General features: G+C 41.4%; 1 protein-coding gene, 1 long non-coding RNA gene and 2 other non-coding genes across 9 annotated transcripts; 1 reads left to right on the plus strand and 3 right to left on the minus strand.

Moving 5' to 3' along the window:
• Positions 1-1,293: 1,293 nt before the first annotated feature.
• On the minus strand, positions 1,294-2,478 carry LOC139197557 (uncharacterized). 2 transcript variants are annotated; one of them, XR_011583039.1, is made up of 5 exons: positions 2,346-2,478; positions 2,165-2,238; positions 1,984-2,081; positions 1,803-1,900; positions 1,294-1,627 (listed from the first exon to the last, which is right to left on the minus strand). It is a non-coding gene; the product is annotated as an uncharacterized lncRNA (long non-coding RNA). The 2 variants fall into 2 exon arrangements; XR_011583038.1 differs by having other exon boundaries at positions 2,165-2,350.
• A 4,392-nt stretch (positions 2,479-6,870) lies between these two features.
• LOC103435749 (receptor-like cytoplasmic kinase 176) lies at positions 6,871-9,562 on the plus strand. Of its 5 annotated transcripts, none has more exons than XM_070818997.1 (4): positions 6,956-7,222; positions 7,322-7,413; positions 8,161-8,250; positions 8,907-9,562. In XM_070818997.1, exons 2-4 carry the CDS (start codon positions 7,362-7,364, stop codon positions 9,371-9,373), a joined length of 609 nt encoding a protein of 202 aa, XP_070675098.1. In that variant the 5' UTR covers positions 6,956-7,222; positions 7,322-7,361; the 3' UTR covers positions 9,374-9,562. The 5 variants fall into 5 exon arrangements, 4 of the variants coding, with proteins under 4 accessions (XP_070675098.1, XP_070675103.1, XP_070675096.1 ...); XM_070818999.1 differs by having other exon boundaries at positions 6,963-7,222; positions 8,127-8,250; XR_011579263.1 differs by having other exon boundaries at positions 6,871-7,413; positions 8,127-8,704.
• Positions 9,563-10,043: 481 nt separating this feature from the next.
• LOC114826835 (U5 spliceosomal RNA) lies at positions 10,044-10,160 on the minus strand. Its single transcript, XR_003775844.1, has one exon. It is a non-coding gene; the product is annotated as a U5 spliceosomal RNA (small nuclear RNA).
• Positions 10,161-11,911: 1,751 nt separating this feature from the next.
• Positions 11,912-12,025, minus strand: LOC114826837 (U5 spliceosomal RNA). The gene has a single exon (XR_003775845.1). It is a non-coding gene; the product is annotated as a U5 spliceosomal RNA (small nuclear RNA).
• Between the last annotated feature and the right edge of the window lie 79 nt (positions 12,026-12,104).

A 12,104-nucleotide genomic window follows, 5' to 3' on the forward strand; every position in this document is an offset into this window, starting at 1 on the left:
CGTGATTGTTTCTTTAAATACATGATCAATGCCAATACTTGGAAGACTTACTCTGAGGTGATGGCGCAGGCTTATAACCATGCCTCCGCCGAGGCAAAGACATATCAGGAGAAACCCCCTCACCCAACGCCATGGAGGAAGAACTAGCAATAGCTAAAGTTTGACGGTTGGGAAGATCATCCAATGTTTCTCTAGTACAGGACTCTAACAAAGACCCTGAAGACTCCGACATTGCAGACTCAGACTTAGAGCTAAAGCTAGAAGAGCCCTCATCACTAGAACTTCCAGACTCTGACATCTACAATAAGAAGAAACAAATTCTATCACTACATGCATGATCAAAACATAAGGAAGTTCCTATATTACCCACATGAAGATGGTGCAAAGCGATGCCGGAACCCTTCTCAATCAGAAAGCAATCCGTCTTCCACAGTCACTACAAAACAAGCAAATGAAGACCGTGTCAAGCGCCAAAAAAAAAAAAAAAAAAAAAAGAAAAAAAAAAAAAAAAAAAAACAGCTTCATCCGAAAAGCTTCACCTCCAAAACTTCACCCAAAAAGCTTCATCCAAAAAGTTTCACCCAAAAAGCTTCACCTAAAAAAGCTTCACCCAAAAAAAAACTTCACCCGAAAAGCTTCACTTAAAAAAGCTTCACCTACACAGCTTCACCTAAAAAAGCTTCACCTAGAAAGCTCCCTCTACATACTTTCACTTACAAAGCTTCACCATCAAAGCTTCACCTCGAAAGCTTCATCTACAAAGCTTCATCTACAAAGCTTCACCATCAAAGCTTCACCATCAAAGCTTCACCCAAAAAGCTTCACCTAAAAAAGCTTCACCCAAAAAAAACTTCACCTCCAAAAAGCTTCACCCAAACAGCTTCACCTAAAAAAGCTTCACCCACAAAGCTTCACCTAAAAAGCTTCACCCACAAAGCTTCACCCAAAAAACTTCACCCGAAAAGCTTCACTTAAAAAAGCTTCACCTACAAAGCTTCACCTAAAAAAGCTTCACCTAGAAAGCTTCACCTACATAGCTTCACCCAGAAAGCTTCACCATCAAAGCTTCACCTAGAAAGCTTCAACACCAAAGCTTCACCTACAAAGCTTCAACACAAAACCTTGCTCCAAATAAACAAATTTTGTTCACAAAACCCAAGATGCCCTTGAACTTGTACAAAAACACAGGTCAACACAAACATTTGTTTTGTTCTACACCCACAACATCCCTGTCATAACCAAACAAGCAATTATGTATATGTTTCCAAACATATTATAATAGATCCAACAACAAGCCAAAGTCCCAAGTTTCATAATGGACAAAAGTACAAGCAATTCATCAATAATGAAGGTGCTACAAAACTTAGAATCTGCCCCAAAATAGAAATCCAACCCAAGAGACTTTTTCTCTCTCTCCCTCTTCCGCCTCCTTTCATCTATCAAATTTCTGCAACCTCTGCTCTTCTCCAATGGAGCTGAATTTTGGACACCCTATAGTTTTTGAGCATATGAACAACTTTCAAGAAGGAACCATTTCTGTTTGAGCGACGGAAATTAAAGTGTTGAAGCTCCAAACATGACAGTCGGATTCTTGCAGATTTCGAAGCTGCTATGATGTTTCGAAGATCTGGAAATATTTAACCATTAGTTCATTCTGAATTTTTGATATGTTATGAAAGAGACGATGAGGCACAACTTCAATGAAGAAAGCATGCTGATCTGAACAATAGAAAATGGAGTTTCGAAGCTCACAACAAATCTGACGGGTTGACACAAAAATAATAACCAGTCATTCATCATACCTGAATTTCTTGAGTTATATAGCTCCGAGGGATCTCAAATTTGGATATGTTGTAGTTCACAAGCTGAGGAACAACTTCAATGAAGAAAGCATGCTGATCTGAGCAAGAGAAAATATAGTTTCAAAGCTCACAACAAATCTGACGGGTTGACAGACAAATGATAAACAGTCACTCATCATACCTGGATTTCTGGAGTTATACTGCTCCGAGGGACCTCAAATTTGGATATGTTGTAGTTCACAAGTTAAGGAACAACTTCGATGAAGAAAGTATGTTGATCTGAACAAGAGAAAATGGAGTTTCGAAGCTCACAACAAGTCTGACAGGTTGACAGAAAAATGATGAACAGTCACTCATCATACCTGAATTTCTGGATTTGTACTGCTCCGATGGATCTCAAATTTGGATATGTTGTAGCTGACAAGGTGAGGAACAACTTCGATGAAGAAAGTATGTTGAGATGAACAAGAAAAAATGGAGTTTAGAAGCTCACAACAAGTCTGACGGGTTAACAGAAAATTGATGAACAGTTACTCATCATACCTGAATTTCTGGAGTTGTACTACTCCGATGGATCTCAAATTTGGAGATGTTGTAGTTCACAAGATAAGGAACAACTTTCATGAAGACGACTTTGCGATCTGAGCTGTAGAGAATGGTGTTATCTTGCATCCACTCAGGCTGATTAGTGGAAACGAAAAGCAATTCCACCAAAGAAAAGATGAAAAAGAGAGAAAAGCTACTAATTGCACTTGATCTTGTCTAGTCAATAGCATGCAGCATCAAACACACAAAAGTTGGAAATATTTTTAGATAAGGCATATGCGAATGTGTGACATCGAAACAAGGATTCGTTACTTTGACAAAATTAGTAACAAGCGAGACACCTCATTCGGCAACTCTCTTCGCCTGAAGACTTGGGGGACTCCCACCATATGCTACTGCACCTTAATACTCGGCAGTCTCACAACCACTCAGTGACTTGGATTTTTCAAGTCTCCAACCGAGAAGTTTTCCTCACTCGGGAAATTAAGGGAACACTACCTCAAACTACATGCTTTACTCACAAAGCTTCAACAATACAGGTTTCAACAAAAGCAAAAATTCAAAGAACTTTATGAAGAAGGCTTTGGTGTATTTAACACAATATATTGAAATGAAGCAAAGCTTATTTATTAATATTTTCGATAAGCCACAAATATGTACATATACATGAGTCAAAATAAACAAACAAAAGGGAGCCTTCACAAAGGTTGCTTAGGGGAAGTCTCAGCAGTCGGTAGAGCCCCAGAAAGAGAAAGCACCGGAGGGTGGTTATCCGGAGCCTCAGTACTTGACAAAACCCCAGAAGGAGGAGGCATTGGAGGTTCATCATTTGAAGCTTCATTACCAGGTACAGCCCCAGAGGACGAATGCAATAAATGCCTTTGGAACAAACCCACAAACCGCTGATGATCAAGTAAAACCTTACCATCAGATTCCTTCATCTGGTCAAGCTTCCTCTTCATGTTTGTAGCATAGTCATGGGCGAGCCGGTGCAACTGCTTATTCTCATGCTTGAGCCCTCTAATCTCCTGTTTGAGACTCATCACTTCAGCAGCCAATGATTCAACTTGGCGGGTTCTAGCAAATAGACGTTGGGCCATATTAGACACAGAACCTGCACACTGAACACTAAGAGCCAGAGAGTCCTTAACAGCCAACTCATCAGACCGTTTGGAAAGTAGTCTGTTATCTTTGGGAGTGAGAAGGTTCCTGGCCACCACTGCAGCGGTCATATCATTCTTCATCACAGAATCCCCAACGGTAAGAGGACCAGTAGGGGATATGAAGGATGGGCGCCATATGTTGTCTGGAGAAGGCGTGGCTGTCTCTTCTCCAAGGTTCAGGTCAAAACGACGGTCGGAGGGTCCAGACATTTTCAAATGTGTTGAAGAAGGAAGAGGTCAGACAAATCAAGATCTTAGAAGTGCAAGAAATGAGCTTCTACTGGTAGAGATTCAGGTGTGCTGTGGAACTTAATGCCAGCCTCTATAAAAATCTGCACTCGACGGAGCTTCAGAAATCGAAGAGGCGTTTGCTTTCTCAAAAGCTGGGCTGCTCAGAGACCACGAGGGCCGATCTCAGAAATCGAAGAGGCGTTTGCTTTCTCAAAAGCTGGGCTGCTCAGAGACCACGAGGGCCGATCTCAGAAATCGAAGAAGCACCTGCTTTTTCAGCCTCGTCAGCACCTGTCACATGCACAATCAGCTTTGCGAAAATTACGGGCAATCTGTCGAAGATTTCTGGTGAAGTAAAAAGCACGTGAATCTTACTGTTCAATCACCGCTCTCCATATGCACCATCAACTCCTCGGGTACCACATATAACTTTGTCAAAGATCTCTGACAAAGTTTAGGCACGAGAATTTCGAAGTTCCAGCTACCCTACTATTACCCATAAGGGTAAAGGAACAGCACCACTGCTTGACAACTGGAAAGTCCCTATGTGTGTCGACCTCTGTGTTTTGCGGCAAGACAGGTTGGCAAGAACGTCCAACCTTTACTCACATTCGAGAAAAGACTCCCAACATAATTACTTTCTCAAAAACCGGAGTAGCACCGCTTTCCGAATCTCGAGAGTCAGATCCTCGACGGGATTGCTTGTTCGAAAACTGAAGAGGCACAACTCTCAGAACTTCGAGAGCCAGATTTCCTTAGATAAAGCTTGTCTGTAATCTTCACACGTAATATCAGCTTTCCAGATACCACATACCACTTTTTCAAAGTGCTCTGACAAAATTAAAACACGTGAAGCTGGCAACTCCCACTACATTGCTGTGACCAAGAAGGGTAAAGGAATAGCATTACTACTTGTTATTGGGAAATCCCTATATACATTGACCTCCCTCCTCAACGGACAGGCAAACCTGCAAAAATGCTCAACCCTTTCTCGCATTCGAAAAGGCACCCTCAACATAACCTCTCGAAATACTCAGCTTTATTTCCCCCCGATAATACCTCAGCAAATAAGCCACACCAAGAACAAGAGTATCTCATATCATCAGGGTCGAAAGCAAAAGTATCCCATATCATGCTTTCTCCCTATCTTTGTCTTTGTCCTTGTCCACACCTGCAGGACAAGGAGAAAGAGAGCAGTCAGTCGGAACCTGAAATCAAACCTCCAATTTGGAACTGACTGCCTGGAGCCTTTGCCTGGTTGCTTACTTAGCATTGCTCTCGAGTACTCATCCTCAACTGCTGTCAAGGTCACGAATTCCACCGGCAAATACCTCATGACAGTTGATCAGATATTGGCTCTTTACACTGAAGCTGCCAAGCGTGGATGAGTCACTATGAAGGAATGTTCTGAAGGACCATTTAAATGCAAAGGTTGCACACCACTTCTGCCATGCAAAAGATTGAAGCAGAAGGTTCAACGGTGAGCTGAAACAGATCACTACAGCACGACACCTTTCCATACCACATTCATTATTCCGTCAACAGCAAAAGTATCCCATATCATCAAGGTCGAACGTACTCTAGATTTGATGGACTTGTTTTGACCCTCAAATTTTTGAGTCGGCCTTATACTCTGAAGGGCACCAGAAAACCCTCCAGCACAGTTCAAGAATAAGCATGTGGAAAGTTACTTCTTCAAAAGCAAAAGTATCTCATATCATCTCTTATCCATTTGCTTCTCCTTATCCTGGCAGTTGAATGAGAGACAAGGAGAAGGAGAACAATCAACCGGAAGCCGAAGTCAAACCTCTGATCCTGGGTTGCTTACTTGGAAGTTTGACTGCTTACCTTGTTTGTCACCTCTTTCGGTAGATCTCCTAGCTCGGCGACTTGGGGGACTCCTACTATAGGGTTTGTATCACACTTGACTAAGCCCGAAACTACAACTAAGCTTCAAGTGAAATTGATACATTACCTTGTGCGTCAACATCAGCTAAATACACCATTCCCGGATGGAGGAAAGGTACTTCCAGAGAAGGGCAGATGAAGATCAGACCACACTTCGGTACTTAGAAGTTTCGTGATTACTCAAGGGATTGGATCTTGCAAGTCCCCAACCGAGGAGTTTCCCTCACTCGGGAACTTAGGGGAGCACTGTTTGTACCATACTTGACCAATCCCGAAACTACCGAGCACCGGCCAACGCTATACTGTCAAGGACCCAGAAGAGTTACCCTCCGACCAGGAGGCCAATCACTACTCGACACGTGTCAAGATTAGAAGCCAATCAGAGCGCAGCACGTGTCGACATCAAGAACCAATCATAACATGACACATGTCAATGTGACAAAGCTACAAGTTTTTCTATAAATAGGGGTCATTCCCCCACAATATTGCCTAATGCCATTTGTGTTAAATCATTCACAAGAACTCACTAAATTGAGAGCTTGATCCCTTGTACTTGTGTAAGCCCTTCACTACTAATAAGAACTCCTCTACTCCGTGGACGTAGCCAATCTGGGTGAACCACGTACATCCTGTGTTTGCTTCTCTGTCTCTATTCATTTACGTACTTATCCTCACTAGTGACCGAAGCAACCAAGCGAAGGTTACAAAACCTGACACTTTCTGTTGTACCAAAGTCTTCGCTGATTTTGTGCATCAACAAGGATATTTAAGGAGAGACGATTCATTTCCTCTAGAAACTAAATATTTTCTATTGGGAAATCTCGTACGGAATCACTTTAAGCGTAAATATCTTTTTTTTGTAAAGAATACGAATCTCACGTAAAAGGTGACAACATGAATGGTTCTACGTACGATTTAATATACAGAAGTTGTTTATGATAAAATCTCACACGTTTAAGATGTTGTAACTGATGTTAAAGGAAAATATCGAAGTATTTTGGTAGTGAGCCGATGATCCATCTGTTAGAAATAACTCTCATGGCTAGTCATTATCATGAACATAAGTAAACCAACATTAAACCAGTAACTTGAGTGAGAGTTGGCTTCCGTTTCACCTTTTACAAGAATTACATGGAAGAGAAGTAAAACGCACAGCAGAGGCTGCAGCCATGCAAAGCTGTCACACGCACCCATGAGAGAGAGAGAGAGATGCAGAGAGCACGTAATTTGGATAAGCCCCATCGAACACTCTTTTCTTTTACCATTTTCCAATCCACCAACGTGCTGCGTGCAGATGAAGAAAACACCAAAAGAAACGCTCAAGTGGGGGATGGCAAGTCAAACCTCTCACACTTTTGTCCTTCCCGAAGGTCGAATAAAAGAACCTTCCCAGCAACCAAACACCCCCACATATACCTCAAAAATCTTCCAAGTTCAAAGCACAGAGCTTTTCTTTGATTTCTTCAATATTTTCCACTATTCAATTGCTGAGTTATTTCGTGCTCTTGACAGCTAGGTGTTTGTGAAAAAGCCAAGCCGAGAGAGAGAAAGCGAGAGCGTTCACACTGATTGGTGAGACCATCATATTTGATTCACGGTCTTCTGCTTTTGCTTGCGCTTTGAAACTTGTTTGCAAACTTGGGTTTCTATTTCTTCCTCCTCTTCTGGCAGTTGGGTCTCGAAAGACCCGTTCTTGGGACGTTTTCTGGTGATGGGTTCTTGCTTAAGTTCTAGAATCAAAGCTGACAGCCCCCTTCATAATGGTAATTAAGTTTCACCAAGTTTAAGATTCATCATTTAGTTTCTGATTAACTCTGTTAATTAAAAGTTTGGAACTTTGATCAAAGTTGGTTGTGTTTGATTAATGCAACATGCAGTTTCGGAGTCTATAGCAGCTAGAGCTTAGCGTGCTTTTTTTTTTTTTTTTTTGGCTGAAATACTTGATTTTTGTTTGGGAATTTTGTTCTGATGAGTCCTGCTTCTTGGTTTATGTGACTTTTACTGCTCTGGTTGCTATATAGAGGATTATCAAAGGTTAGATCTTTGAAACCACAACCTTTTATGTTCGTTACGATCAAGTTCAACTCAGATTTGCATGGACTTGCTGGTTTTATTACGCCATTTTGTTGTTTTGGTTTGGATTATTTTCTCTAGAATTTAATGGAGCTCATATATTTTGCCCGTCAATTGGGGAATGGGGTTCTAGGGGTTTCGAAGCAAGACCTCTTGGAACCGAACCTCGAGCACCATGTTAGATTACCATAGTACTTCATAAGCTGTGGCATCATCCGAAGCTAACCATTTTGTTGTTGAAAGTCAATCGATGCCAAATTTGAGATTTAAGTTTTTGTACTATATACAGGAGCAACTAACTTAGCCTCACTCGTTCTATTGTGAAGTTACAGATTATTTTTAGAACTTACATATGTTGACTGAATGTTGAGCATTATTTACAATTTTAATTGAAAAACAACAGACCTACAATGCCAAACTTTCTGATTTTGGTCTAGCCAAGGATGGCCCAGCCGGTGATAAAAGCCATGTCTCAACAAGAGTCATGGGGACATATGGTTATGCAGCGCCCGAGTATATGTCCACAGGTACGTTTAGTTAACAGGATTGAGTTCACATACAAAAGCAACCTACCCTTAAAAATGGGGGATATTTGTTTACAGCTTCATCTACCTTTCACCAAAGTTGTAACCAAATATTTATAGGTTCTAACCACAGGCAGGCTTCGATCAATTTTAGAAAGAAAAAAAAAGACTAATACGGTCATGGACTATGACATTATCCGGTCTTCGTATGTAGTACATTGGTGTCTGTTTCCCATTTACTTCATTTCTACTCAATACCTATGTTGCATCTGAAACCTTCTGCTACAGCCTACATATTATCCTGCCCTTTCTCGAAGATTTCCCTACTGCAGTACCCTAATGAATGACCAGCGTTTGGTTTTAATTTTCCTGTTCATTTTTTTCACCTCCATATAGTTGCAGAAAGTTCCGCTGTACTTTTTGGATACGTGAGTGACTTACTCCTCACTTTGCTGGGGTAGGTAAAAATCTGTTGAAACAATTTGTTCTCCTTAGATTACTTTGTTTTCCTATCACACTTCTGCTTAATAAGAGCTTTCGTCCCTATGTCTTCATCATCTTGATCAGTGCTGCAGCAACCATATGGCTGTATTTTCTTCTTAAACATGACAAGAATGCATGATTGCTCCCTGCTGATCCTTATTTCTTTTTTTTTTTAGGTCATTTAACTGCGAGAAGTGACGTGTATAGCTTTGGGGTTGTTATGCTCGAACTATTGTCTGGCAGACGAGTTGTGGACAAGAACCGGCCATCGGGAGAACACAATTTAGTTGAATGGGCCAAACCTTACCTTGCAAGCAAACGCAAAGTTATTCAAATTTTTGACGGTCGTATTGAAGGCCAGTACTCTCTGGATGAAGCTCTCAGAGCTGTTAACCTTGCAATTCAATGCTTAGCTGTAGAACCCAAGTCTAGGCCAACCATGGATGACGTGGTAAAAGCGTTGGAGCAACTTCAGGAGCCCAGTGACTCGGAGGGCTCAGGTATCTTCCAAAATGAACATCGCCCAAACCCTCATGCAAATTCAAACCACGCCCCCAAACATCGCAGACACAGCATCAACGGAGTCAACAATGCAGCAACTCCTCATCGTCCCAGGGCATCCGCTTCCCTCACCCCAGCATGAGACATTCATCATCGATGCATGCTTTATCATTAGTTTGATTGGTTCAAAGGAAAACTGGGATTCAGTCTGAAGGGAAAGGGAGGGAAAAGAAATAGGAAGAAAGCGGATAGTGTGTATATTGAATACTGTATCTTGTAACGAGTATGTAACTGCAGACAGTTGACTATTTGTACAATTTTGTTTTGTGAATGCCTTCCTGGTTGCTTTTCTCTCAAGCATTTTTTGTTTCTGAGCCTCGAATATGAGCAACTAAGCAAACCACATCAAGCTGAGGGGTTTTGGCCACTCACACTCTTCACCTTGTCCAAGCCAAACGACGCACCAGAATGATGGCAGACCATCAACGCCGCTAGTTCAATGCCTCTCGCGCGCATGGTCCGTATTTCCGCCATGCCAGCGGCAAGCATGGATCTCTCTCTCTACACCACAACAGCTTCTTCAAGCAGCTCGTTTGTACAAAACCTTATTCAGTTGTATGCCCGTACCCGTAGCGGAGGCCATATATTATACCATATTTCTATTTTTTACAGAACATACAAGTAACGGTAGCATTTCCCAATTCTACCTTCATATTTCGGTAATCGTTTTAGTCCCAGCCATGTTTTTAACTCATATTTGAGTAATTGTTGAAGTCCCAGCTATGTTTTTAATCTTCATCTGAATTGTAAGGGGCACCCAAAGATGTGCGCCCCTCCAAAAATAGGGGTATGCCACTTAGAACGACGAGCACACGGTATTCTTTAGTAAAAGGCGAAAGAATAGTTCGCTTTGTGCTCAACGCATGGCTCCGTGATTTTTAAGTTCTGCACGCCGCTTTATTTTATATTGCCTATTCCAGCTCCTTCTTCACGCTATCGTCGATGTGGGACTTACCAACCGCTTAGGTAATTGCAGTTCAACAAAAACTGTCTGCAAAAGAAAACTTGGCTCAACAAAAAGTTTAGCTCCAATTCTTTTTGTCGTCTGCCTGGTTACATTTTTCCTTCACAAATTATTTCCCCTTGATTTGATAAACTAACTGAAGCTCCATGATTAAATTAAACTTCCAAGTCCCAAACCAAGTTTCATGAAGAACCAGTTTCTAGCAAACTCTCATTTTGTTTTACTTCTGTTGGAGATAATTATATGAATGATAAGCAGCAGCCGATTGCGAAACGCGACCTCGGGTGGTTAAGATGGGAACACTATCGGTGTTGGACCAGTTAGCCAGCCGGCATGCGTCGCCTGTTGGAAATTTCAAAACTCATTCTGTTATTAGTTTTTTTTTTTTTTCTTGGGTTTGGTTTTGCATCGCTATCGTGTTCAATGAAAACGTTGAAAAGTCTGTTTATATATGCTGTCTATGATCGTGTAGAGATTTCACATAAAAAAAACATGGTTACAAAACGTGTCTGTCTGGTCAACTGTAATATGTAAACTTGGTAATCTTTGTTCTTGTTACTTGTTTCTCCTCCGCCTTGTGGTTGCAGGACGACCTCTCTGCAGTTCCCTTTACTCGGTCCCTTGACTCCCTCCTCGATCATCGACCGTGAGCTTTCATTACATTCATTGGCCTTTTAATTCATTTTTACTTTTATATGCATCATCATGTAAATTTATATGATCGTTTTAATTTTACAACTGCTCATCTTCGATTTAAATAACCCTAGTTGATTAACAAGGATAAGGTTGTGTAGGATAGACGCTCCTCCCCGTTGTTGGCTTGGGGTTGCTCTTTTTTAGTTGATAAACAAATTTGAATTAGATGAAAAGGCTGCCATATCATCTGAGCTTGGAATACAGAACACGTTTTGTGGAGTGCGGCGGTACTCAAATCAATTGATTACATATTTACTTATGAAGTTCTGAAAATTTTATGGTCTGTTTGATAACCATTTTATTTTTTTCGTTTTTAGTTTTCATTTTTGTGTTGGAGAGATGAGGAAAGTGAGGGAAAAGAAATAGGAAGAAAGCGGATAGTGTGTATATTGAATACTGTATCTTGTAACGAGTATGTAACTGCAGACAGTTGACTATTTGTACAATTTTGTTTTGTGAATGCCTTCCTGGTTACTTTTCTCTCAAGCATTTTTTGTTTCTGAGCCTCGAATATGAGCAACTAAGCAAACCACATCAAGCTGAGGGGTTTTGGCCACTCACACTCTTCACCTTGTCCAAGCCAAACGACGCACCAGAATGATGGCAGACCATCAACGCCGCTAGTTCAATGCCTCTCGCGCGCATGGTCCGTATTTCCACCATGCCAGCGGCAAGCATGGATCTCTCTCTCTACACCTCAACAGCTTCTTCAAGCAGCTCGTTTGTACAAAACCTTATTCAGTTGTATGCCCGTACCCGTAGCGGAGGCCATATATTATACCATATTTCTATTTTTTACAGAACATACAAGTAACGGTAGCATTTCCCAATTCTACCTTCATATTTCGGTATTCGTTTAGTCTCGGTATTCGTTTAGTCCCAGCCATGTTTTTAACTCATATTTCATTAATTGTTGAAGTCCCAGCTATGTTTATAATCTTCATCTGAATTGTAAGGGGCAACCACAGAGGTGCGCCCCTCCAAAAATAGGCGTATGCCACTTAGAGCGACAAGCACACGGTATTCTTTAGTAAAAGGCGAAAGAATAGTTCGCTTTGTGCTCAACGCATGGCTCCGTGATTTTTAACTCCTGCACGCCGCTTTGTTTTATATTGCCTATTCCAGCTCCTTCTTCACGCTATCGTCGATGTGG

Source organism: Malus domestica, chromosome 01 (genome assembly GCF_042453785.1).
Source record: "Malus domestica chromosome 01, GDT2T_hap1".
Lineage (NCBI taxonomy): Eukaryota > Viridiplantae > Streptophyta > Magnoliopsida > Rosales > Rosaceae > Malus > Malus domestica.

Coding starts and splice junctions, on each gene's coding strand:
- LOC103435749 (XM_070818997.1), top strand. CDS start 7,362: ATGGGTTCTTGCTTAAGTTCTAGAATCAAAGCTGACAGCCCCCTTCAT. Junction 7,414..8,160: donor TGACAGCCCCCTTCATAATG/GTAATTAAGTTT, acceptor ATTTTGGTCTAG/CCAAGGATGGCCCAGCCGGT. Junction 8,251..8,906: donor GCCCGAGTATATGTCCACAG/GTACGTTTAGTT, acceptor TTTTTTTTTTAG/GTCATTTAACTGCGAGAAGT.